The sequence below is a fragment of the Durio zibethinus genome, chromosome 24, assembly GCF_047325235.1.
Source record: "Durio zibethinus cultivar Kanyao isolate XHJ-2024 chromosome 24, ASM4732523v1, whole genome shotgun sequence".
Classification (NCBI taxonomy): domain Eukaryota; kingdom Viridiplantae; phylum Streptophyta; class Magnoliopsida; order Malvales; family Malvaceae; genus Durio; species Durio zibethinus.
Genome location: NC_143185.1, coordinates 20279726 through 20303402, shown reverse-complemented (window position 1 = coordinate 20303402; position 23677 = coordinate 20279726). Strand labels below are relative to the sequence as shown.

Genomic DNA, 23677 nt, shown 5'->3' with positions numbered 1-23677 from the left:
AGGTCCTTGAACCTGCGCATGAGATTTAACCAAATTGATTACCATCATCTTCGTATAGTAAATTTAAGTTTGAATCTCAACACCTATAATTTTTTTTCTATCTTCAATCTACAACTTCTTTTGCATAAAAATAATAAAGAACACTACATTCAAATGTGATCAAAATCAGAATAGTGGATGAATCAATCTCCGATTATTGTTTTGTCCCAATCAACTACACCAACACAATAATTTGAACTCAGGTTAAAACCTTTTCTTTTGTAGAATAAACATTATGGTTATAAAGGGTTAAGGGTATAAGATTAGCAAGGAAAACAAATGCCCCTATTGCTCAACTAAAGTAAAGCCATGGTAAAAAGAATATTGCGGATAACAAGATGTTACTGAACGCAAGTTGTCTCTGTAGGTTTTATTAACTGTTACCCTCACCACCTCCAGATTGAAGAATCGAAGGGGGGTTGTCTTGCTCGAGGTTGGTTACCGCATCAGGTCCACAGATCCGGGTCAACTCTTCCTGTTATAGAAGCAGCAAACCATATTTGTTGATAACACGTTCAAAAATATGCACAAGAAGTGATTGCAACACATTTAATACATGATATGCGATAGTGGTACTAGTGTTTAATGATCAGCAAGGTTCCACTCTTCCTTCATCAAGTAAATAATAGTAGCAAGGAAGCGGACACAAGGTAAAAAGACAGATGATCTCAGGTAAAGGCGCGAGTGAAAGGGCGCAGCTGTTCTATACCTTAATAGAACTATTTTCTGATGTAAGCTTCTCACATTCATCAGAAAGCTTCTTTAGTTCCTCTCTAAGGTCGTGGTTTTCATTCACCAAGCTCTGCACCCTGGCTTGTAGCTCTTCACACTCCACCTAGGAAACACAAAAACAAGCTACAGATCTTGAGCTTCAAAACAAAGCTGTAAAATACTTCATATACTATGGAAATAAGTTCTAGAATAATTCCTTGGGGAACACATGTAAACCAGCCTACCTGCTTGCGTAATCTTGATCTTCTAGCAGACTCCCTATTAGACTGCTTCCTCTTCTGTCTTTTCAACTCACGGTCATCCTGCAAGAACCCACAGCGCCAATCCAGTTAAAAACATGAAATTGTAGAAGTAAGTCACACCCGGAATGCTCTAGCTGCTTAAAAGGATGGAAGAGGGCAGCAAATAAAGTTAAACTATAAGGACAAGGCAGGTTTTAACAACTCAGGAGCAGAATATTGGTTTACAAATGGACCAAATAGTAATGAATGAACATGTAAAATAAAAGGAAAAAATGGCCAAGTAAGGCTCATACTTGAATCCACTGGTCAGGCATTACGCCTCCAGGGGCAACCGTGGCTGCAGCACCAGATGAGTTTGGTCTCATTTTAGCAGCTCCTGAGCCAGCAGGGGATCCACTCCAGAGGTCCATCCCTATATTTGAAGTAGTTGCAGGCATTGAGACTACAGGTTTCTCAGGAACTAAACTCTGAACTGCCCCAGCAGTGTTACTCTGTGCATTGGCTGGTCAAAAGAGCGATTTTAATTAGATGAAACCAACCCTGAGCATTTTTTCAGTTTTCATGCACTTATTCAGTCACCACACTCCCCCCCCCCCCCCCCCCTCCCAATTTATGATAGCTCAAGGGAGTAAGTTAATGTGTCTGAAACCACGAAGAGACTTTTTGTTTTCAAAATAACCTGAAGCTCGTTTTTGTGATTTATTCTACAACAAAAGCGGAAGATAGGGAAACTTAATATACCATCTGCAAGCATCTGGTCAAAGCTTCCCTTTTTACCAGCAGCAGGTTCCTAAAGAAAAAAAAGGGCAATTTGTTGTATTAACATGCTAGCCGGTAAACCATGTTGATGAGGGGAACTGAACTTCTAAAGTAGCCAGTGCGCTTGATGATAATCAAAATCAGATAATTAGGCACATACTTCTTGATTATTCTCATCACTTCCATCTGATGTACCCTCACTGCCACTTTCACCGCTGTTAAGAAAGCATTTACAATTAGAAGAAGTACACTGAAGTTTATGAAGTCTTTTAACCAAAGCCCAATGTTGAGAATGAATGTGAGAATTGTGTCAGAGAAAACATTGAAACAACAACATCAAACAGCTAGTGCACCTTTGAGAGCCAACATCATTTCCAGAGCCTGAAGCTGCTGTTCTACTCTCCCCAACCTTGCTTCCTGAAGTTCCCTTGGATTTTTTGGTGGCAACTTTATCCTTTCCATTAGCACCCTTCCCCTCATGATAAGCATTATTATGTGTTGAACTTGGAGCCTATCGAAAAAATAGAATAGCCAAAGTTAGTGCCAAGAATTTATTTTATTAGTAATGAGCAGTCAAAAGTCAATACAAACTGCAATATATATATATATATATATATATATATATAGAGAGAGAGAGAGAGAGAGAGAGAGAGAGAGAGAAAAAAAAACAAATATTACCATAGCCAAATTAGGATGTGCATAGACTCCCCCAGGAGGATATATAGCTGGATATGGTACTGGGGTGCCATATGGAGGCATTAAAGGATGCTGAAAGATTATGAACAGAACGGAAAGTAAAAACATTGATCAGATATTGAAAGAAACAGACTGTTTTACAATGGTGATTTCAAAGGCGGTATCACCTGGCCTCCCCATATATATGGATGAGGAGTTGGAGAAGCAACAGTTGAGGCAAAAAAAGGGGGTGCAGTAGCTCCAGCACCATAATAAGCCTAAATAAGAAGCTGAGTTGTAAGCTCGAACAATTACTTACAGGGACGACTTTTTAGGAATTTCATAAATGAGATCAACAGTTGAAAAATAAATCAAAACCTATGATTTATGCACAACACAAACCTGCATTGGGTTTGACCAATCAGGATATGAGGGTGTTGTTGGTATTTTCTATAAGCACGAAGTAGAAAAATCAGTAAAATTTATCTACATGTTAGGGATGAGAGAGCAAGAATGATATGGGCATATTTTTTTTTCTTTCCTCTGGATGATATACCTGAGTTGAGGCAGTAGGTTTGGAAGGCTTGGCAGATGAGCTCTCCTCTTCTGTTCCCATAATCACTTTGGTAAACCTCTTAATTTCAGCAAATTTAGAACCAAATTCGTATATCCTCAACAACTTTTATAAGGCACCTGAGAACCCGATACCAAGTAACTACATATGTCAGAAATGAGATATCACAAGAAAATTATCTACCAGTGTCACACTAACAACTATTCAGAATATCCAGAACCAGATAAAATGTTATCACTTCAGAGCCTTCACAAGGTTTTTGTATTTTATGAGCCAAAACATGATTCATGGAACATAAATCTATACAAATTTCGGAATCAGCATATAATCAAGGAACGAATTCAATCGAGAAAGATAATACAACTGAACTCAGCTCAGCAAAGCCATAAACTACAAAATCATTTCCCAACTTGAAAGCCCAAGGATATGCAAGAAATCAACTTACACTCGCACGATCAAGCAAAAGACAAAACCATCCTACAACGTTGTATACAGCCTACACCAGTTTCAAAATACCTTAATAACCATTTAAAGAAGTTAAAATTTACAAATAAACTCGTTTCTTTTCAAAATAAAACCAATGATTTTTTTTTTTTTTTGAAAACTAAGACCAAACATCCATCCTTGTCCTAACAAGTGAAGGAGTCAGAGGAGAGCATCTGATTTAGTGATATGGAAAACAAAGTAGAGTACCAGACAACAATCATTCCATAAACAGACAACCTTGAAATAGAAAGTAATTCTTCAATTCCAATAATTACCTTAATAAAAATACAATTTTCAACAATTCCTATATTAACCAAACATTCGAAGGGAAAAAGAACCACTACAAATTGGCAGTATCTGTTTTAGCGCCTTTATTCTTCACTACAGATTATAGTAAAAACCCAAGGTTGACCAGCAATAGACAGCTGGAACCCATCCACCTGACCTCCTTCCCATACATGTTAGAAAAAAGACATTAAATAATTAATTATTGATACATATGGTAAAGAATTACTTTTTTTCCAAAGATTAAGAGCTAATTCAATCTTAAAACCTTAACTGACAGGGATTCCCCATAGTCATAACATAAGCAAAAGTTCAAAAAAAAAAAAAAAACAAGTTAACAATATAGTTCAGAGAAGAACAAGTGATTGGCACTAATCCAACTGCCTAATCAAAATTAAAGCATCAGGTAAATTGAATGTAGATTATCAAAGGAAACAGAGTAAAATGGTAAAGAAAAGAAAGAGAGAGAGACAAAAGAAAGAAAGACCTGCTTTTATGGCGTTGAAGAGGGAAGTGAGGTGGATTTTATATAAATTTTATATAAATAATGCTTTTTTTTCTTTCTTTTACTTCCTTTATCAGAGGGCTGAGAATTAAGGATAGAAAGAAAAATCCGTAAGGCTCAGAAAAAAAAAATCGTACGAAATTTTGAAGTACAAGTTAAGTGAAGAAACTTTTGTTTTTATTGTCGCCGTTTGGTCGTTGCTGTTGTTGTCTTAAAACGAGGAAAGCATCTGAGCCGGTGTGGTCGGGAGCTTAGTTGTCGTGCAATTAGTGAGTTCAAGAGATGGAAGGAAGGGAAAGGAACGGAAAGGGAAGGAAAGAGGAGAGGAAAGGGGTTAGGGTTTCGCGGGTGACACGTGCGAAGGAAGAAGAAGACAGCTGGGAATGTTTAACTGGATTAGGTTTATGACATAGCATCCTAATGGATGATGATTCATTATGAAAAGGAAATTGTGTCAAAATTACGTCGTTTTGTGCCTTTTTGGGTTTTGCTTTTGACTTTTGGTTTTTTGGTTCTTTATTGTGTGACTTCCACGTCACAAAAATATTATCCTTTTGTTTTGTCTGTCAAATCCCCACATTAAATGAGCTAATGGGCTCTAGGCCTGATTCTGATAGGCTTTGCTACTGCTTTATCATTGGACTTGGGTTGTTCTTGATGGGCCTGGCTAGTGCTGATTTAACGCAAGCCCAAAACCATGTTCTTGAAATGGAAGCCGGCTAGTAAAGATTCAGAACTGGGCTCTTCTCTTGGCTTGACCTAGCCTACTGGGCCACTCTCACTAGCTTAAATAACAGCTTTTGGTTAATAAAAAAAGATAGTTGTGCCCTACTTCCGATTCTTATTTATGAAAATTAAGAATGATATAGAATCGAATTTGGTTTGATATTTTTTAATATTGTATAATGTTATAAAATTTTAAATTTTGATTTGAATTTGAATCCAATTTTACTGTTGCGATTTGGTTTAGTTTACCAATTTTTTAATTTAATTTTTTTAAATTTTATATTTTTTTAATATAAAATTTTAATATATTTAAATAAATTTTGATATAATATTATTATTTTTATTTTATAAAAATTTAAAATATATATAAAAGCTAAAAATATATATAATTTGGTTTGGTTCAATTTTTTTTATTTTTCATTTTATGATCTAAACTTAATATATATTTAATATTTGAATTTAATCTGAATCGAATAAAAAAAAATCAATCCGTACCAAATTGAACATTACGATTTCAGATCAGTTTTCGATTTTCTTGATTTTTTTCTCACCTCCAAGTAAAATGACATGTTCAATATTTAAATAAGGATTAAGAAATTAAATAGAAAAAAGACCTACAAGTTGATAAAAGCTTTATTTTTCATCCTTCCTTGTTCTTTGCCTTTAATATTTTTGTATCTTTGCATGGATGTCCCTAATTGACAGTTTTGTAAAGTTATCTTACTCAAAACATGACCCACCATCCCACTTGATCAATCTGATAAGCAGTCAATAAAGCATCTGAGGAAAGAGGGAGAACTCTTGTGTTTCTTTCCTTTGTCATTGGACTTGTTTGTAACATGGCCAGCACCAATACGATCTTCCTTTACATGGCTGTTGGAATAATCAGTTTCCACTACCTTTGGAGGTGTAGACGTAGTCTCTGTTGGGCAAATGTTTTGGAGGAAGTTTGCAAGAGAGCCAGTGATTTCCTTAAATTCCGGTCGGCTCTTCGGGTCCTCTGTCCAGCAGGACTGCAAGAGAGATACAATATCTCTTGGAAGACCTTCCACATTAGGCCTTTCATTCTGAAAGTAGGAAAAGAGATATCATTAGAAATTGTTGAAAGTAATGGCATGAGAATTGAATCACCAAAGATTTTTTAAGGAAATTTGACTTTACTTTTGCCGCGGCATATGCCACTGATACATTATCCCTTCCCTTAAATGGAGCTTTGTTTGTCAGCAGCTCCCAAAGAACAATTGAGAAGCTGTACACATCTACTTTGTGGTCATAGTGTTTCTTTGCTCCTATAGGAAGTGGATCTCTGCTGTATAGCTAATTCAGAAAAAGAAAGAGTTAGACACAATAGGAAGATATGCACCTAAAGGATATAAACCAATAAAGAAAAGCACCTCAGGAGCCATCCACCGGTAAGTACCGGCCTCACAAGTCATTCCACCCATCACTTCCTCTCTTGCTAGCCCAAAGTCAGCCAGCTTAACATGCATTTTATCCTCAGTGAGAAGTATATTGCCTGTCATGAGATTAAGGTATCTAAGATGCAGATTATCTGCGGCCATAACATTTTCTCTAGTGCTCATTGTTGAAGTTTTGGTGCATCGATGAAGTCAATCACAATGAAAGCTAAATTACTACAATGTCTAAAAGCTTAGTATCAGCTTCTAAAATCCTTAGGAATTTTGATGCCTATCATTCACTGAGATTAATGAAAATGCATATCATTGACCGTTTGACAAATTGAAGCAACTAGAATATTGGGATGAAAAGAGAAAGAATTACTGGGCTTCAGATCACGATGAATAATGCCATTGGCATGCAAGTATTCCATAGCTTGGGAAATATCCAATGCAAGACTGATTGAATGCTTCAGCTCTAGATGCCTTGGGCGTATGTTCCACAAATACCTCTGAAGTGTATCACCATTCATGAATTCAGTAACTATCATCATAGTTGGCTCCACAGATGCACCAATAAACTGCTTCAGCAAAACCGAACCAAATTAGAAGGACAAGGTAATTAATCAAGACGCAGATATGGATGCCAACTCTGAGAGAATAATGTAAGTTAAAACAGCTGGAAATTTGTCTTATCCAGATTTCTAGTAAGTACCAAGGAACTTCAATGGTATAAAAAGTTCAACAAACATTTTAATTAGTACGATGGATTTGAAAACTCCGAAAATAAAAATAAATTTGTACTATAAATATATTGCTCAAGGAAAATTGTATCTTGGTGAAGCCAGCAGTTGCTCCTCATGCACAAAATTCTACTCAACTGAACTTAGATTTCATACCAATTCTTTAAAGGTATCCTTTCAATATGAACAAATGTTTCCAGACTTTATAGTCAGGATAATTAGTATCATATATGGAAAGATTTCAAGATAATGTACACAGAGTCAGTTTTTTCTTCCTTTCACACCGATATCAGAGTGCAAAATGAACATCTTCCATAGAAGGCTATACATGACAAAAGGTGAAGGTGACACGGTATTATATATTTCAGGACTCAAAATGAAAGAGAATGAAGGTAAAGAAATAAAATTAGTAACTAAGATTTAGTTTTATATATGTTAGCAACAAAAGTGAATACCTTGACAACATTTTCATGGTCCATCCTAGACAGCATTAAAACCTCCCTCTCAAATTTCCTTTTATGCTCACGAGTTACAGCTGATGGATTACTTGGCTGAATAATCTTCACTGCAACAGGTTTCGATTTGTAGCTGGAATGAAGTCAAGTGATCAGTGTTTGCATGTAAATCATTTTGGTTACAGAAAAACATCGAAATTTTATACCATTGGTTAAAGCCTTATAAGAGATCTGCAACTGCATATAAAGAGTAAGCATCCAATCAAATTTGCATCATGAGAACATAATATCAGAAGCATAAGCAGAAACGTTCGTGTTGTATGAGGAACAATTTATTTTTAGTCTTCTTTTGCCATATACATTACTGCTGAAATACAGGGCAACAAAGGATTTATTTACCACAGACATTCATAATAGATATAAGATAGCATAGAATGGCTTCAGATTATCAAGTTTGACTGAAAAGACAAACATATAATAATGACTGACTTTTAAATTGATATAAAACCTGTTGTCTAAGAAATTTGACAAAAAATCCAAGGATGATCTGTCAATTAGCAAACAATAATAATCAATCTCAAATCCATCGATGACGAATCTTGTAACCGTCAACTATGCTATTAACAGAAAGAGCGCCGCAGTCCAAATTCCACGTGGTGCGATCAGCTAACGTAGTTACAGCCTAAATAATTCCTACCATCACTAAATCTTCATCAATGTAAACTCAAATTTACATCTGTATTTCATGTAAACATTTAAATCACTCCCAGCATAACAAATTGATATCGATATGCCATATATGCACATAGAAACAAGAACCAGCAACTAGCTAAACTAGTAATATAACTTATCCAAATTTAGTGGAAATTCAAAACCAATCATCATATCTCCAACTAAAATAACTATATAACGGGCAAAACAGTCTTATCGCTACTTCATTCTACCATTGTGATATGATCAGTTGTTTGCTGAGCAATTAGCAGATTCATAGTTCTTTTATAATTCAGAAAACTAGGAATCATGAGTCTACTGGCTCAGCAATTGAAGAACTCAAAGTAACCCCAAAAAGCAGATAAATGTTTATTCTTGAACATAACATAGTAATTAGCTCAATGCATCAACAAATCTGTAGCACCTTATAGATGAATTCATATACCATTTCTAAAAGAACCCATTTTTTTTTAATTAAAATTGCACTGATATCAGCCTTTAACACCTTTTAAACCAACCCTCACACACTCCAGATAAAGCGCCCTAAACCCCTTCAAGGTTTTATCAGTACAAGAACACTGAACTCAAATATCATACAGATGAAACCAAAATTGAAATCAAACAAAAGAGAAAATCCAAAAAATCCCACAAAAACTAACAGAGCATGGAAATCCAAGAACATGCAAAGAATGTGAGTAACCTAATCAACCCAAGATCAAGAAAACCAAAACATAAAAGATATATGAGGGAACTCACAATCCTTTGTGAACAGTAGAGTAGGAACCTTCACCAATCATTTTGTCAAGCAAAACAAGACTAGGATCAATCAACAAGCTCTGATCAATCTGGAAGACAAAACTGTTATCAATCTCATCTTCTTCATCCTCCACGTCATGATCGTACCTTGACGTCAGCCTACAAAATGTTTTGAATTGAAGAGAATAAGGTAAAGACAACTCAAACAACTCCTCCTCTTCACGTCCGTCCATTGCTGAAGCTTCCTTTTTGTAGTTTTCTTGTTGCATTACACAGTAAAGAAAGAGATAGCAAAAGGGTTCTTTTATAGCCAAAAATGTCTGTACATTGGAGAAAAACGAGAGGGAAACAATGGAAACCTTTTGTCTCTTTCGTTCTCATAAATATTAATCATGAAATTTAATTCATTTAAATTTTAATATTTATAATTTTTATTTTTATTAAAAATAGACATACATTTGGCTCATGGGTAACTTGTAATGATAATGACCTGAAAATTTTTAGCCAAAAATGGAAAAAGAAAAAGGAGTTTAATTATTGCTTAATTTGGTACAAAATCTAAGAATAGTTAAAATGTAAGGTAAATTATTGTGGTGTAACGTCCACTGGAAGGGGTTAGGTCCACTGCTAATGAAGTCCACCAAAATGCCAAAAATATTATTAATGGCTGGACCACTTTTAACTGCAAACCACTGTCAATGAAATTGGATGAAAATGGATTTCACCATTTTAATTAAATTCTTTTATACTCTTTGTTTTTCGATCTCATTGAGATTTTTACGGATTCATTAAATTTTTAATTATGAATTTTTTAAATTTATAAAGTATCTATCAATTATAAATTATAAAAAAATTCGAACCTAACTACATTATCAATATTCGTCCTTTACCACTTATATATATATATTTATTTATTTTAAGAAATCAAATGACAAAGCTTACCTTAATATTTGGAAATTATTATTACAATTTAAAAAGTACCAAGTGGAGTAAAAAAGAAAATTTCAAACAATTTAAAGCTATGTTTGGATAGAAAGAATGGAAAAGAAAAGGAAATAAGAAAGTTTATAGTTTACATTTTAATGAAAGAAAGGAAATAAAATTCAGCATCCCTCTCCCTTTCTCAAAAATTTCAATTTTTAATTACTAATAAACAAGAAGAAAAGTAAATGATTAAAATTCTTTAAAAATAATATAATATCTTTTTTTTTTTTCATTTTCACAATTTAGTCAAACAAAAGTTGTGATTAATCCATTTCTTTCCTTTTCTTTATTCATTTTAGTTATCCAAAAAAGGAAATAAACTATCATTTAAAAAAAAAAACATTTCTTTTTCTTTCCTTTTCTTTCCTTTATTAACTTCAATCCAAACATAAATTTGATTAATTCATACAATTATTTTAAATATGATATTTAAAAAATTTAAAGTTCAAATTTCAATAATTTATTTTTTTATTCTTAGATTTTTTTTTTTTATAAAATGAATAACATTGAAAATAATTAAAGGGATTTTGTTTTATTTTCAATTATAAGAGATTTTGGGCTTTTACCGCTTCGGCCTTTTAGCACTATATCAGGGCCTGAGCCCAATAAACCACCATTCCAGTTGTCCAAAATTTCAATTGAATTTTTATATGGCCCAAAGGCTAATTATTTTGTGTTTTGCTTTTTGGTTTAATTTTATTATTTTATAAATCCTTCTGCGATGTTTAAAAGAATTTGAATCCTTCAAAACTATTTTAGCAATAGTACTACAAATTGGGGATGTAACATTATGGTATACATGAAGCAAAGAAAACCAACAAAAACAGTTAGAAGAAATTTATTTAAACGGTGCCGTTTTACATCATAAGGTGGATTTTTTTGGACGTAACAATTGTTTGTTTGACAAAAACAAAGCCAACAGCGTGCTTGGCATTCTCAGGTCCTTTGAATATATGTTTGGTATATAAATTTATTATAAAATAATATAATATAATATTAAAACATGATTAGATTAATAATATTATTTTATTTTGTATTTGATGCGTATAAAAATTATTATAAGATAATTTATTTATTGATTTAAATTATTATTTTTTAATTTTTATAATTTAAATTATTAATATAATTTTTAAAGATATAATAAAATATATAAATTTAATTTCATAGATTAAAAATAATCATTTTCATTATGAAATGATTAAAATCATTCTATTGTCATTCTATATTGAGAGAATAATTAATTTTTTTTATAATCATGTATTTTTTAAATATAAATCAAATATAATATATAATTATTATTATTCTATCTTATTTATCATTTTATAGACTAAATATGCCCTTAATGTACTATAGAACAGCTTTGGTTTCCGTGGCCATCGTTGGCTTGACCAGCAACCTTAAGGTGCAAAATCCTGGTGTGTCACGCAACGGTCCGCATCGCCCAGACAACCTTAATCAAGTCCCATATATTCCTCAATGAGAACAACTCTTGTTGTCACTCTCCTTGGTGCATGGACAAAGTTGGATCGATCCTCTAAGAGTGAGTCAAAGATCATCATCGATCTTTATCAAGTATCTTTTCATTTTGTGCTTCACTGTAAAGATTCCATGCCACTTTCCAATATCTTTTTTTCTTTCCTTTTACCAACAAACAAACCATTATCATAATCCTTGTCATTGTCATAATCTTGCTATAAAAGTTACATTTTATCTGCTCTTCATTTTGGTGTTAAAATTTTGAGTCGATCGGGAAATTGGCTGGTATTTTTGGAAGGAAAAATTGTTGTTCTGAATTTCATGGATGAGATGAATGAATGTCTCTTCTAAAACTAATTTTACATTCCATTCAAATGGACGGTTAATAATACATTTTTAAATTATATTCGGATGAAAATTAAAACACTACTTAAGAAAGAAAATTAAGGATTAATTTACATTGGATGGCATAATTATCTACACACACTAAAAATGCACTCCCTACTTAATTTACATATACAGATTCATCCACTCCAGGCCAAGAATGTAACTGTTTTCTGATATGTAGAAAACATCTTCATATCCTTGATCTGCTCCAAGTTCCCCCAGGAAAGGTGGATCAATGGCTTCCATTGACAGAGATGAGCTTGGACTATTACTCGAAACCCCATCCCCTCGTTCTGCCTGCCGTTGGGTTTCCTTCTCTGCCTCACAAAGTTGCTCTTTAAGCTTTAGAACCTGAAATGATATTCGACATACATTTCATTGATGAGTTGTAGGAAAAGTATTTGCAGTACACAGTGAGCGGTTTAAGAAGTGAATTTTGGTGTTCCCCAAGTGGGCCTTGGCCAAGCCCAACCTCATATACCTTAAACAAGACCGTACGGACCCATGTTTGGTTGAAACCTTGTGTGTACTTTTTGTTGTTTACTGAAGTGGCAGTCGGCTATTCCTTGTCAAAATGTTTGCTAGTTTTTTGTCCAATATTCTTTAAATTTTTTCTACTGGCCTAACCCAACAACATGGCATGGCTTTCTTCGAGCCCAGAGCTAATGCACGTTCTATTATGGTGTGGGTCACCTTGTCTTTTTTCTAAAGGATAAAGAGATAGGCACTTGCTTGCTTCATTAGCTTCATTTCCTTCGAACAACTCTCATAATTAGTATTTTTTTTTCAATTAATTAATCCTTGAAAATGTTCATAAATTACGGAAGTAAGCTCCCACCACCCTTTTTTTTAATAAAATAAAATTAAAAAAAAAAGTGTTTGTCCACCACGTGAGAACCTGAGAAAAAAAATGTGTAGAAGAAAAGTAGAAAACAGCCTGACAGTATCATTAGCTTCTGTTTGGTTCCTGAGAAACCAGGAAAAAAAAATCCAACAGCTATGAATTGTTTTTCTTTGTAAAATGTGGAGTTCAAATGATTTTAGCTTTTCCTGGAAACTAAAAGAGAGAGAGATATATATACCTCGGATTCAAGGCGGCATTTCTCAAGAACAACACCTTCATGGACCGACTTCAACTTGCTATACTCTTCCTCCAGCTTCTTGCTCTTCCAACGAGCTCTTCGGTTTTGGAACCAAACAGCTACCTGACGAGGATCAAGACCCAGCTCGGAAGCAAGGCGGTCTTTCCTTTCAGACTCAAGTTTATGTTCATTACCAAAATTAAGTTCAAGAAGATTAACTTGTTCCTGGCTGAGCTTCCTTTTTTTAGCCCCTGACAGGCTGCTTTCCCCTCCCTTGTTCTTCTTCCGCCGCCGTCGACGCTTTGATTCCCCTGCTCATCATCATATCATCAAAAAGCTTGGGTTAAGCAACCAAGATTGAACATGGAAATAGGAATAGCTTAATTTTGTCTTAAGCTTTTAACACACAAGTTACCTTGCTGTGGTGCAATTGGAGTGTATAAACCAGGGTACATTTGGGGGATAAGAGCCATTTGATCTTCAGGCTCAATCACTCTGGTTTTCATCCTTTGATAACTTTCACTCACTTTCTATTTCTTTTTCTTTCTCTTTCTTTGTTCTCTGACCTTAAATTTAGTAATGGCTTCGAGTAACGTTCTTTATTTATAGGCTTGAGTAGGACTTAAGCAGCTGTTTGTTACCTTAAGACCCTATCAAAGATTGGGCTTCATTGCCTTGTCAATAACAAAAATGCCCTCCATGTGTTACAATGTGGTGTATTAAATGCAAGACAAAAACAAGTGTCACATCCAAATTTTTACGATTGAACTAGCTAGCTAGGACATGACCAAGTGGATAATATAATATAATATATATATATATATATATATATGTTAGGCCAAAGTTTTGCAAATATTTTGGTAGTTACTTTTCACCCTACCCGGCGGATAGAATTTGTAACAAAATCCCAAAATGTGCATTATAGACATACCAATTAAAAGATGGTAAAAAAATTATATCTTAATTTAGTTAATTTATATAATTATTTTTTTAAAATAACATTTAATAAATTAAAATTAAAATTTTAATATTTATAAAATTTTTAATTATGATTTTTTTAAAAAAATTACGATGTGACAAGAAGATCTTTTCCTCATCTTACATGCTAAATGATGCATGGTGAAGCAAAATTAAGATAAAATGAAAAGTTTTCAATTATTACAATGAAATTTCTATTCCCATTTTTCATTCCTTGAAATTCTATAGTCATTTTTTTAAATAAAATTTGAAAATAAAAATTATTCAATCTTTTAAATTAAAATAAAATATATCATATTTTATAATTAAAAATAATAATTACAAATTATATATTTAAGAAAATTTTAATAAAAAATCATCAATTAAATTCGAATATAAAATTTTTATATTAAAAAAATTATTATCAATTAATTCAACTTCTTTCTAGTAAAATTCTAGAGTTTCTAACTCCTAATTTATTGTGATCCCCCGGATGTAATTAGTTTTTGGATAAGGCTTTCCTAATTAGGTAATTAAGACAAAAGGCGAGGGGTGATTATGGTGGTGGGCAAGGAACCAACACATGGTAAAATATAAAGGGTTGTGGGATCCCAAGCCTGACCACCTCGAAGCAAAAAACAATAAGGTACAGTCGGCCTCTGGATTTTGACATCCAAGTCACCATTGTTGTCCAACTAGGTGGCGTTTCACCACTTTCCATGTCTGCTACATTAGCCAAGCCATACTCTCCTTTCGGCTTAGCCCATACCCATGCCTTTTAAACATAGCTCATTCTTGGTTTGAGTAGGTTCGGTGAATTATGTATTTCTTTAATATAAAATATTTATATATTATATATTATATATTATATTTTATATAAAAATTATATATATAAATATAAAATATATTTTTTTTATTTTATTAAATTCATATATAATAATTATTATAATTTTAAATTATATTATTTTTATATCTTATTTTATATCGTATTTTCGTAAAATATTTTAAATTAAGAAGATTACTCACGAGACAATTAGAGACAATGTTATAAAAAAAAAAAAAAAAAAGACAAAATGAACAGTGAATAATAACCTCAAATCTCTTACTAATCTTAAATTGTGAAAGATATTAGGTTGTCGTACAAATGTTATGACGTCAGATATGTCGTCATTGTTGACGTCTTGTACATCAACTAATTAAAATTTAAAACCCTTCGAGGGAAGTGATTATTAAAGTGCATTTCCATGTGAAGGTTTCTAATTTCTGATTAGATAATGTTTGTAGTACTTATATTTTATTTTTATAACACAAAAAGAGAGGATTGGATGATAATTTTGTAACTAAAAAACAAAGGAACGAGGTGGAATAGCTTTGTATATCGTAATGTGCAAATCGATATTATTGTATGAAAAATTATTTCATCTAATGTTAATATAATTTTTAAATTCTATAAGTAATATTAATAAAATGATACATATTTTTAAAAATATATTAAAAATAAAAAATTTATAATATCTAAGGAAGTGAATTTATCAACAACAGTATATTATATTATTAAAGTATTATTTTTTATTTTTTATGATAAGTATTATTCAAAACTTAAAAATTTGAAGTAAAAAAATGAATGTAACTATTTTTTTTAATTTCTAATATATTCTTAAATCATCATTACCTTATTATTTATTTGGTTGAAAAAAATATTAAGTACATAAATTTTATTGAATTTGTAATCTCCAAATATCAACTTCAATATTATATTAATTGATTCAAGAAATAATCAATGAGTTACTAATTTATTAATTGTTAAACACCCTTGCATTTTGTTTACTATACCAAAATTAGCATACTTTTAGTAATTTTGAGCGAAAAGTTACAATCTTTATTCATTTCTTAAAGTTGTCAAATTCACCACAATGACTCATATTCTTGTGTCAATTTTAGAGATTGTCAAAAAGTCCTCACAAAGATAATAGTAATAGTACTATTAGGAGTAGGGTTGACAGCTCAATTCAAATTTGATAGATTTTGACTTGACTCGATCACATAAGATTGATTTAAAAAAAAAAAAATTAGATTTCGAGTCGGGTCGAGTGTTATTAAGGGAAAGTCAAGTTCGGATTGGGTTTGATTTTTAGGTAAATCCGATCCGATATTATATTAAAAATTATTATTTTAAATTATTTTAAAATTTTTTATTTATATATAATTGTATAACTATATATTTATATTTAAAAAATAATATTTTATATTTTAAAAAATAATATTTTATTAATTTCAGATCGGATCAGATATTATTTATATAATATTATGTCGGGTCTAGCTCGAATTTTTTTATTATGAAATCGGGTCAAGTTCAGAGCGAGCAAAAACTCGTCTTGCCCTGATCCGATCCGACCCGTTGCCATTCATAATTAAAAGTAATAAAATAGGTCAATAATCCATTACCTAAACCATAATATGTATTTTTAATTAAAAAATTATTATTATTATAATAAAATAACACTCGAACATTTACAATTAGAAATATATATTTTTATTCAAAAAGCTAAATTCGAATAATTTTTTCCATCGAACGGATAGAATGTATATAGTAATCCTTGAGTCCCAATACATTTTGAGTTTTGAAAGAATTCATCTTTCACTCAAACCTTATATATATTAATTGCAAAAAATTGATACACTATAGTAGAAGTAATTAAGTTTTTTTTTTTTTCAGTTTTTGGGTTATATATATAAATAAAGAAATTACAAAGATAAAAAGAGAGAGGAACTGAAGAACTGAACAATGACTAGACTAACATTTTGACAAATAATATCTGACTGTTTCCGTTGTCTTTTTATCATTGAGACTTAATCTTTGTTTAGGCCTGCGCCATGACTAGCTCTTGACTAGTATTTCTGGGAGCAGTCGAGTGGGGACAAGAAGGACACGACCACTTTGCCTCTGTCCTTTTCATGTCATGAAAAAGAAATATTGATATGAACCAGGTGAGGTGGAGCTGTCAGAAAAAAATTTGAAGGGACCTGAGGAACATCAAAAGCAAAGATTTTTGTTTTGTTGATTGTTTAGTTTAGTTGCATCAAATCAGTTGCAAAGGTCGTTTATCCAATAGATTAATGCAATGGCAGGGTGGGAGCTATGAACTAGAGAATAAGAGGCACGATCGAGGACCGAATTGGTCGGCTGGGGTGTGGCTTAAGGGATAGAGCCTGCTTCAACTTTATTCGAAAGGATATGTAAACTGTTAGAGGTATTTTGTGGTTCAAATAGTATAATAGATATTTTATCTTAAAGTATAAATTATCGATCACATGAAGATTATTTTATTAATTTAATCGAAGTTGACATATTAACTTGATTTGAGAACTTAAATTTTATGTCAGTTTGATCATTTTAATTTATCACATTATATTATATGAAAATATTAATTTATTATTTTTTAGTTAGGTAATTGATTGTCAACTTAGCTTAGATTAACAACATCAATCCTAATCCTGTTATATGAAACTCGAATCTCTTAAACTTGACACTTTTACTATACAAATATAAATAATTTTATTCTCTCAAGTATAAGCATTTTAACCTTTATATTTACTTTTGATTTTTTCTCTTTTTTATTTTTTTTTGAGTACTGATTTAATCGTCAAAAAATAAATATCAGATAAATTTCAAATTTTGTTGTTAACTGACCTCTCATCTTATGAGTTTAGATTTTTGTTCTTGTCAAAATAGTTCCCAATTGTGCCTCCTTAATAAAGATGCTCTTGTTTTTCAATCTATAATAATTTTATCAGAGAGGATTGATTGAGACTTTTAGAGTAATAGAGTTGTTCTTTCTACTTCTCTTTCAATTCAAAAATGAAATTTATCCAATTTATTTTTTTTAAATAATTAAAAAATCAATTGAAAGTCATGTAAGACGTGAGTTCTACTCCACCATCCTTCATCTCACCATCCTTTGTAAGGGCACTAGCCCTCATTTACAACCAAAAAAAAAAATTATCCCAATAAATAAATAAATAAAAGAAAGACAATAAAACAACACATATAGGATTGACTCTTAGTTCCACCTTTATTGACTATGATTTTCAAGGACATGATCTCCTGACATTTAATGTCTTTAAAGCCATGGCTTTCAAAGGCAATTATTATTATTATTAGTAAGGACAATACCTATTTCTTTATTCTTCCCACCCATTCAATTATTGTAGTAACATTACTCATTTTTACCCTGAGTATCACAAGGTTAAAAGGTTATTAACTCGAGAAATTAAAAATAAAAAAGCTTGTTTTTTACCTCTCGAACATAATTTTTTAAAACATAATTAATATATATATAATTTAAATTAATGATAACTTAATAACAAAAGCTTTGCTTCCATCCATGATATATAGTTTTATGCCTTCTATCAATAGTTCTAAATTATTATAATAGTAGGGTCTATTTGATAGATGATAAAATAAAATATAATAATTAAAATTATTACGATTGTGATTAAAAAATTATTATAATTATAATTAAAAAATAATTTTATAAAAAATTTATATTAAATAAAATTTATTAAAATTTAAATTTAAATTTAATTAATGATACAATTAATATCACATTAAAAATATAATAAAATTCAAACCTCCGCATAATCGACATGCTGTATTGAATACGGTAAAATTCAAACCTCCACGTAATCAGCATGCTGCATTGAAGTGATAAATTCTTATTTTGACCAAGAGAAACATACATAAACCTAGGAATCAATAAGATAATGTGAATACAAACAAGACAAGAAGAGAAGACAAAATTAAAAGAACTGTAAGTTGTTTAATTCCTTACTAGGAAAGGCCAGGGAAATCCTTTGAAAAAAAAAAAAAAATCAGTTTCAAAACGTCTCATTCAACCTTTTGCAACTCTCCAAGTGGTTCACAACCGGGGAAGTAGGCATCTGATAAAATACCAATGAAACCATGGTTACTTTCCGTCTTTCCATCTTGTCTGACAAGAAGATGCATTTAAACTGAAGCCAAAAAAATCTGAGGGAAAGTTGGAGTTTCCACAAGGACAGGGTAATTCTGATAATCAGAGCCGATTGGTGAAGGGGAATCTAATGCGGCTCACTCAAACTCTAGCCATTTAAGTCATGATGAAAAGACCATTAAAAACGACAAAGAAAAGGTTTCGAGAGAGAGAAAGGGTGACAAAGACTGCTTTCGTAGCAAGGGAATGCACATGGGTTGCACCCAAACACTTTAACTCGTGTCACCATCCCAGAATGTACTTCTTTTGGGACTCCCCAGTTCTGTCCATACACGTGTTACTTTCCAATGTATGTGGACTGTTCTCTGACCTTCCAACCAATCAGGACTCTTCCGTTTACATTGGCACTGTTACCCCCAGCCGCCATATTATGCCCCCCAAATCAAAAGCCTTCATAGCCTCATTCACGCTCCAAGATCATAACATTTTGATTTGATTCCCTAAAATCCCACATAAACCAACAATTTTTTTTCTTACATAGATGCTAAATGACTCGAAACATCATAACAATAAGAAATTGAATTTTGGGAAAATGCCATGCTTGGAAAGAAGGAGAAAGTAAAAGCGTGGTAACTTTAGATGTTGCTTATTATCTTTTAGTTGCATCTTATCTGAAAGAACCCATAAATTTATGAGAAAAATGCTTTGGCTGCTAAGATTATCCATTGGATCAAATTCAGGAAATGCAGCTGGCAAAATTATACCACATTGATGACTCCATTGGGTCCCATTGGAGCAAAAATAGGAATAGAATTGTCAATGTTGGAAGGGACGAATGATAAAGTTGTCTGTCAAGAAAAGCAAGCAACTGGTGAAGAAGATAAAGCTTTTACTATATTATATATATATATATATATATATATTGCTTTCTTGTTTACTAAGTGAAGAGGGTTTTTGTCAAGGTTGGGTTGTTTTTAAATTAAGTTGGTGTTTACTTTAAGCAAAAAGAGATAAAATTTGCAATGCTTCTTCCCCTTTTCTTCTTTACCAAGGTTAAACTTGGATTAAGTAAAGCCAAGGTGGTAAGAAAGGATAAGGATGAAAACATCAAGAGAGAGAGTGAGTGAGATTCTCTAAGCAGCCGACAGCTTAAGTTAATTGACTTGTACTTTTATTATTGTTTAATGAAGAAACAAATACTTAAAAGAAAGATAGGCTGAGGAAGATGCGCATGGCATGGGAGGGATTCCTTTGTATGCTTTTGAGTTGTTTATTAGTTTAATAAACTTAGTTCTTTTTTTTTTTTTGGACTAAATAATGATGTGAAGTTCTTAAACTAATGGTTGTCATGTTTATGCCGACACTTCCAACTCTTGTTTCCCCGTCTTCCAACTTCAATTAGCTGCTGAACAGCTATTGTGGGCAACTAGATTTTGCCTTTCTTTTTTTTTGAAATTGACTAATGAAAACCTTCTTGTAGTTTATGGTATTTGTCAAAGCAAACTATTATACTTATTTACTCAGTTCATAAAATCAATTTTCGCGCTCATCACGTACATTTAACTTGTCACATCACCACAAATAATCAATATCCAAATTTTTTGTTATAAAACAGACTCATCCTTAAGGAATTTATCCAATTATCTCCGTTAATATTCCATCAAATCATCAATTCATAATAGAATGCAACTCACAATCATTCACATGATCTCTCATTGAATTATACTTAAATTTATCATCAATTATTAATTATCTTAATTATAACATTAACTTTCTTCTTATATATAAAATAAAAAAAAAAAACTCAATTTCTTGAAAAATCAACTCCAATATCCTTTAACTCTACATATTTGTTGTAAATCTAAATTATTCTTTATACGACTATCAAATCACTTTCCTTCCTTTTAATACCTAAAAACACCGTCAACAAAAATAATTTCAACGCCCACTTTCAAATTCGAAGAGAAACACCATCAACAAAAATAATCTCAACCCCTACTTTCAAATTCGAAGAGAATAATATACCTTGGTCCACTCCCCAAAATCTCATCACATATTGCCTAATTATAACATTAGATCCTTAAGTAATCATCATACAGGTGTTTTTCCAGGCTTAAATGTGTTTATCTCCATCAATTTTTGCCTGTAATACAGCTCGGACAGCATATTCTCTTTGTTTTGAAAATAAGTCAGAAAATGTAAACTCTATAAGGCAGTACTAATTTTTATGGTATTATTACACATTTCCTTTCTTCTGAAAAAGACATAACCCTAAATTTGTATGATAACATACTGCTGCACCGGGTTCAATGAACCAAGCCAGGCACCTTTTTGTAGTAGCAGTAGAATTTTTTCTATCTGCCAATGAATCAGTACTTTGCACATGATAGATGCGAATATTCGACCCTTTTTCCCCATGGAACTCTGAAAACAAAAAACCATTATTTTTTTGTGCTACATTTCATCTGTTCGATAGTTGAAGTAGGCCCCTAACACTCCCACACCCCCCCCCCCTCTTTTCCTTCCCCAATTCTCTGGTATAGTGGCAAGAAAAGCTGCATGATAGCGATGTGTGTCTCTATATTGATGTGAGTGCTTATTAACGTCCTTTCTCAGTCTGGTTCTCTTGCAGTCTACTTTCTTCAATTTAGTTATAATAATTTTAAATAATATAATTTAAAATTTTAATAAAATTAAAAATATATTTCATATTTTTATATCATAAATAATAATATATAAATTTATATAAAATTTTTAATAGTTTACATGCTATGTTAGATTATTAGATTTATTCCAAATCAATGTTGTTTGTGATGTATCTGCCACTCACGGTATTCTTCAATGTTTCCCTCCTCCCAGGCTGGAAATCTTCACGCATTGTCCTTTAAGTTCGTGCCTTATGGCTCCAAGAGAATAGAAAAAGCGTAAGATATGCATTCGTTCATTTTTTTAAGTTAGATTTCAACAACCCTTCAATTAAGCCTTAATTTAAGCATTATCTATGTGGGTTTACGACTTTAAGTGTACCATAAAGTAATTAAAACCCTCTGGTCAAATTCCAGCCAGCCGTCCAACATTGGTTAAGTGGTCATTGGGTTCGAGGCAGTACGAGACAGCATGTGGCTGTGAAAAGACAAAAAAATGGGAGAAAGCAATCAACCAATCAATTATCGAAACCTAGCCCATATCTTACCCGTTGGTGGAAAAGATGTTAGTCAAATACTTGAAATGAAATCAATAAAGAAAAGAGTAGCAAGGGTTGAATCTTTTCTGTTGGAAAGCAAACACTTTGTCTGTAACTTTCACTTGCTTTAAAGTCCATATTAACACATAGATAAAGTAGGATTGTTTTATATTCCCCTTATTTTAACACAACAAATCTTTCCAACAGCAAAGTTAGTATCTTTGGAGGGTATTAAATAATGATCAATGATTCTACTATACTTGATGAACTCCTTATTTAAATCTCATAATTTATGATTTTTTAATCGTTTGGATTATAATTAAAAATTGAATTCAAAATTTTTAATTTTGAAATCGATTTTTATATAAGAGTTCATTAATAATTGATCTCATAATTGACACATGGTATCCATTATAATGTTTTTCTTTGGTTTCAAGGGTTTAATTAAATGTATAAATGAATAAAGTTTTTAATAAATTGTTTGTGAATATATTTGATTTATATTTGTTTATTAAATTTAACAAATAATTTTAAATAATATTTTATATCCGTTTATTAAATAAACCGAATATGAATAAAATTTTATTCAATTTGTTTATAATCGTGAATCAATTCGTTTAAAATTTATTCATTTATTGTTCGTTTATATTTATTTGTTGTTTATTTATAATAATACTAATAAAATTAAATTTTTATCGTTTATCATAATCTTATTTTAAGATTTATTTAAGTTTATTTATATTCATTTAGAGTTTGTTTATTTAAATTTATTTATTATTCATAAATATGTTTATTTAATATTCACAAATAAACTCTTTTAATTTAATTAAACCGAATATGAATCGAATACATATATCTTATAATTTAAATAAACCAAATCCACACACTTCTAAAAATAAACAAAATATATATATTCGTTTGTTTATTTTCAATTCGTAAGTTTGAATATTAATTACAATTTTGCCTTTGAAATCTTTGGTTAAACACGTGTTGGGAAAGGGGGTGGCCATGTGCCAGTGGGTAAGGTACGGCTAAAGAAATTTTATGGGCCATTGTTTTGGACTCAAGCCCATGATTTTCCTAATGGTATGGGCTTTGTTTGATTTTCTAACCCCAGGACTTTTTCTTTACTTGAAAATATGGGCCACGGGTTTAAAACTCAATCCCACCTAAAGATATGTGCTTTACCTTATGATTTCTAAGCCCAGCCTCCTGTATTCAGTCCTATGGAATGGTCCATTGTTTTTGAACTCAAGCCCATCATTTCTTCAAGGCATGGGTTTTGCATTTTGGATTTCTAAGCCCACTTCCTATGGGCCATTATTTTGGGGCAGAAGCCCATCATTTCCCAATGATATGGGCTTCGTATCATGGATGCACTTCAGTCTTAACAAGACAAGCGTGACTTGAGAAGATCGGAGAACAGGTCTCATCTCAGATCAGCTGCTGAAGCAAGTTTGGAGTGGATCAGGCTCGAGCCTTGACACGAACAGCTCATGTTGGTTTTGTGTTGAATAGTAAGAAACAATCGAGTTTGGAGTACAAAAAT

The 23677-nt window shown here is 31.8% G+C and overlaps 3 protein-coding genes across 6 annotated transcripts; all 3 read right to left on the bottom strand.

The window, feature by feature from the left end:
* Positions 1-156: 156 nt before the first annotated feature.
* LOC111317161 (G-box-binding factor 1-like) lies at positions 157-4701 on the bottom strand. Of its 4 annotated transcripts, XM_022919545.2 has the most exons (13): positions 4467-4701; positions 4280-4378; positions 3004-3140; positions 2850-2897; positions 2636-2725; positions 2451-2540; positions 2126-2283; positions 1933-1987; positions 1755-1803; positions 1307-1515; positions 996-1073; positions 749-874; positions 157-514 (listed from the first exon to the last, which is right to left on the bottom strand). In XM_022919545.2, the coding sequence occupies exons 3-13, from the start codon at positions 3061-3063 to the stop codon at positions 413-415; spliced, it is 1065 nt and encodes a 354-aa protein (XP_022775280.1). In that variant the 5' UTR covers positions 3064-3140; positions 4280-4378; positions 4467-4701; the 3' UTR covers positions 157-412. The 4 variants fall into 4 exon arrangements, with proteins under 4 accessions (XP_022775280.1, XP_089609633.1, XP_022775281.1 ...); XM_089753507.1 differs by lacking the exon at positions 4280-4378 and having other exon boundaries at positions 4435-4701; XM_022919546.2 differs by lacking the exons at positions 4280-4378; positions 4467-4701 and adding an exon at positions 3467-3749.
* Positions 4702-5639: 938 nt separating this feature from the next.
* LOC111316232 (serine/threonine/tyrosine-protein kinase HT1-like) lies at positions 5640-9443 on the bottom strand. The gene is made up of 6 exons (XM_022918248.2): positions 9086-9443; positions 7619-7751; positions 6806-7001; positions 6418-6539; positions 6185-6340; positions 5640-6090 (listed from the first exon to the last, which is right to left on the bottom strand). The coding sequence occupies exons 1-6, from the start codon at positions 9352-9354 to the stop codon at positions 5776-5778; spliced, it is 1191 nt and encodes a 396-aa protein (XP_022773983.2). The 5' UTR covers positions 9355-9443; the 3' UTR covers positions 5640-5775.
* Positions 9444-11833: 2390 nt separating this feature from the next.
* Positions 11834-13587, bottom strand: LOC111316231 (homeobox-leucine zipper protein ATHB-40-like). Its single transcript, XM_022918247.2, has 3 exons — positions 13430-13587; positions 13015-13325; positions 11834-12283 (listed from the first exon to the last, which is right to left on the bottom strand). The coding sequence occupies exons 1-3, from the start codon at positions 13518-13520 to the stop codon at positions 12056-12058; spliced, it is 630 nt and encodes a 209-aa protein (XP_022773982.2). The 5' UTR covers positions 13521-13587; the 3' UTR covers positions 11834-12055.
* Between the last annotated feature and the right edge of the window lie 10090 nt (positions 13588-23677).

What these genes read in the sequence shown, in the direction of transcription:
- LOC111316231 (XM_022918247.2), bottom strand. Translation starts at nt 13,520, where the DNA reads ATGAAAACCAGAGTGATTGAGCCTGAAGATCAAATGGCTCTTATCCCC. An exon ending in TCCAATTGCACCACAGCAAG is followed by an intron (nt 13,326 to 13,429) that starts GTAACTTGTGTG and finishes GATGATGAGCAG; the next exon opens with GGGAATCAAAGCGTCGACGG. An exon ending in AATGCCGCCTTGAATCCGAG is followed by an intron (nt 12,284 to 13,014) that starts GTATATATATCT and finishes ATATCATTTCAG; the next exon opens with GTTCTAAAGCTTAAAGAGCA.
- LOC111317161 (XM_089753507.1), bottom strand. Translation starts at nt 3,063, where the DNA reads ATGGGAACAGAAGAGGAGAGCTCATCTGCCAAGCCTTCCAAACCTACT. An exon ending in CATATATATGGGGAGGCCAG is followed by an intron (nt 2,541 to 2,635) that starts GTGATACCGCCT and finishes ATAATCTTTCAG; the next exon opens with CATCCTTTAATGCCTCCATA. An exon ending in CAGAAAATAGTTCTATTAAG is followed by an intron (nt 515 to 748) that starts GTATAGAACAGC and finishes CTTCTATAACAG; the next exon opens with GAAGAGTTGACCCGGATCTG.
- LOC111316232 (XM_022918248.2), bottom strand. Translation starts at nt 9,354, where the DNA reads ATGCAACAAGAAAACTACAAAAAGGAAGCTTCAGCAATGGACGGACGT. An exon ending in ACCATGAAAATGTTGTCAAG is followed by an intron (nt 7,002 to 7,618) that starts GTATTCACTTTT and finishes TTGCTGAAGCAG; the next exon opens with TTTATTGGTGCATCTGTGGA. An exon ending in TCATCGTGATCTGAAGCCCA is followed by an intron (nt 6,540 to 6,805) that starts GTAATTCTTTCT and finishes ATCTCATGACAG; the next exon opens with GCAATATACTTCTCACTGAG.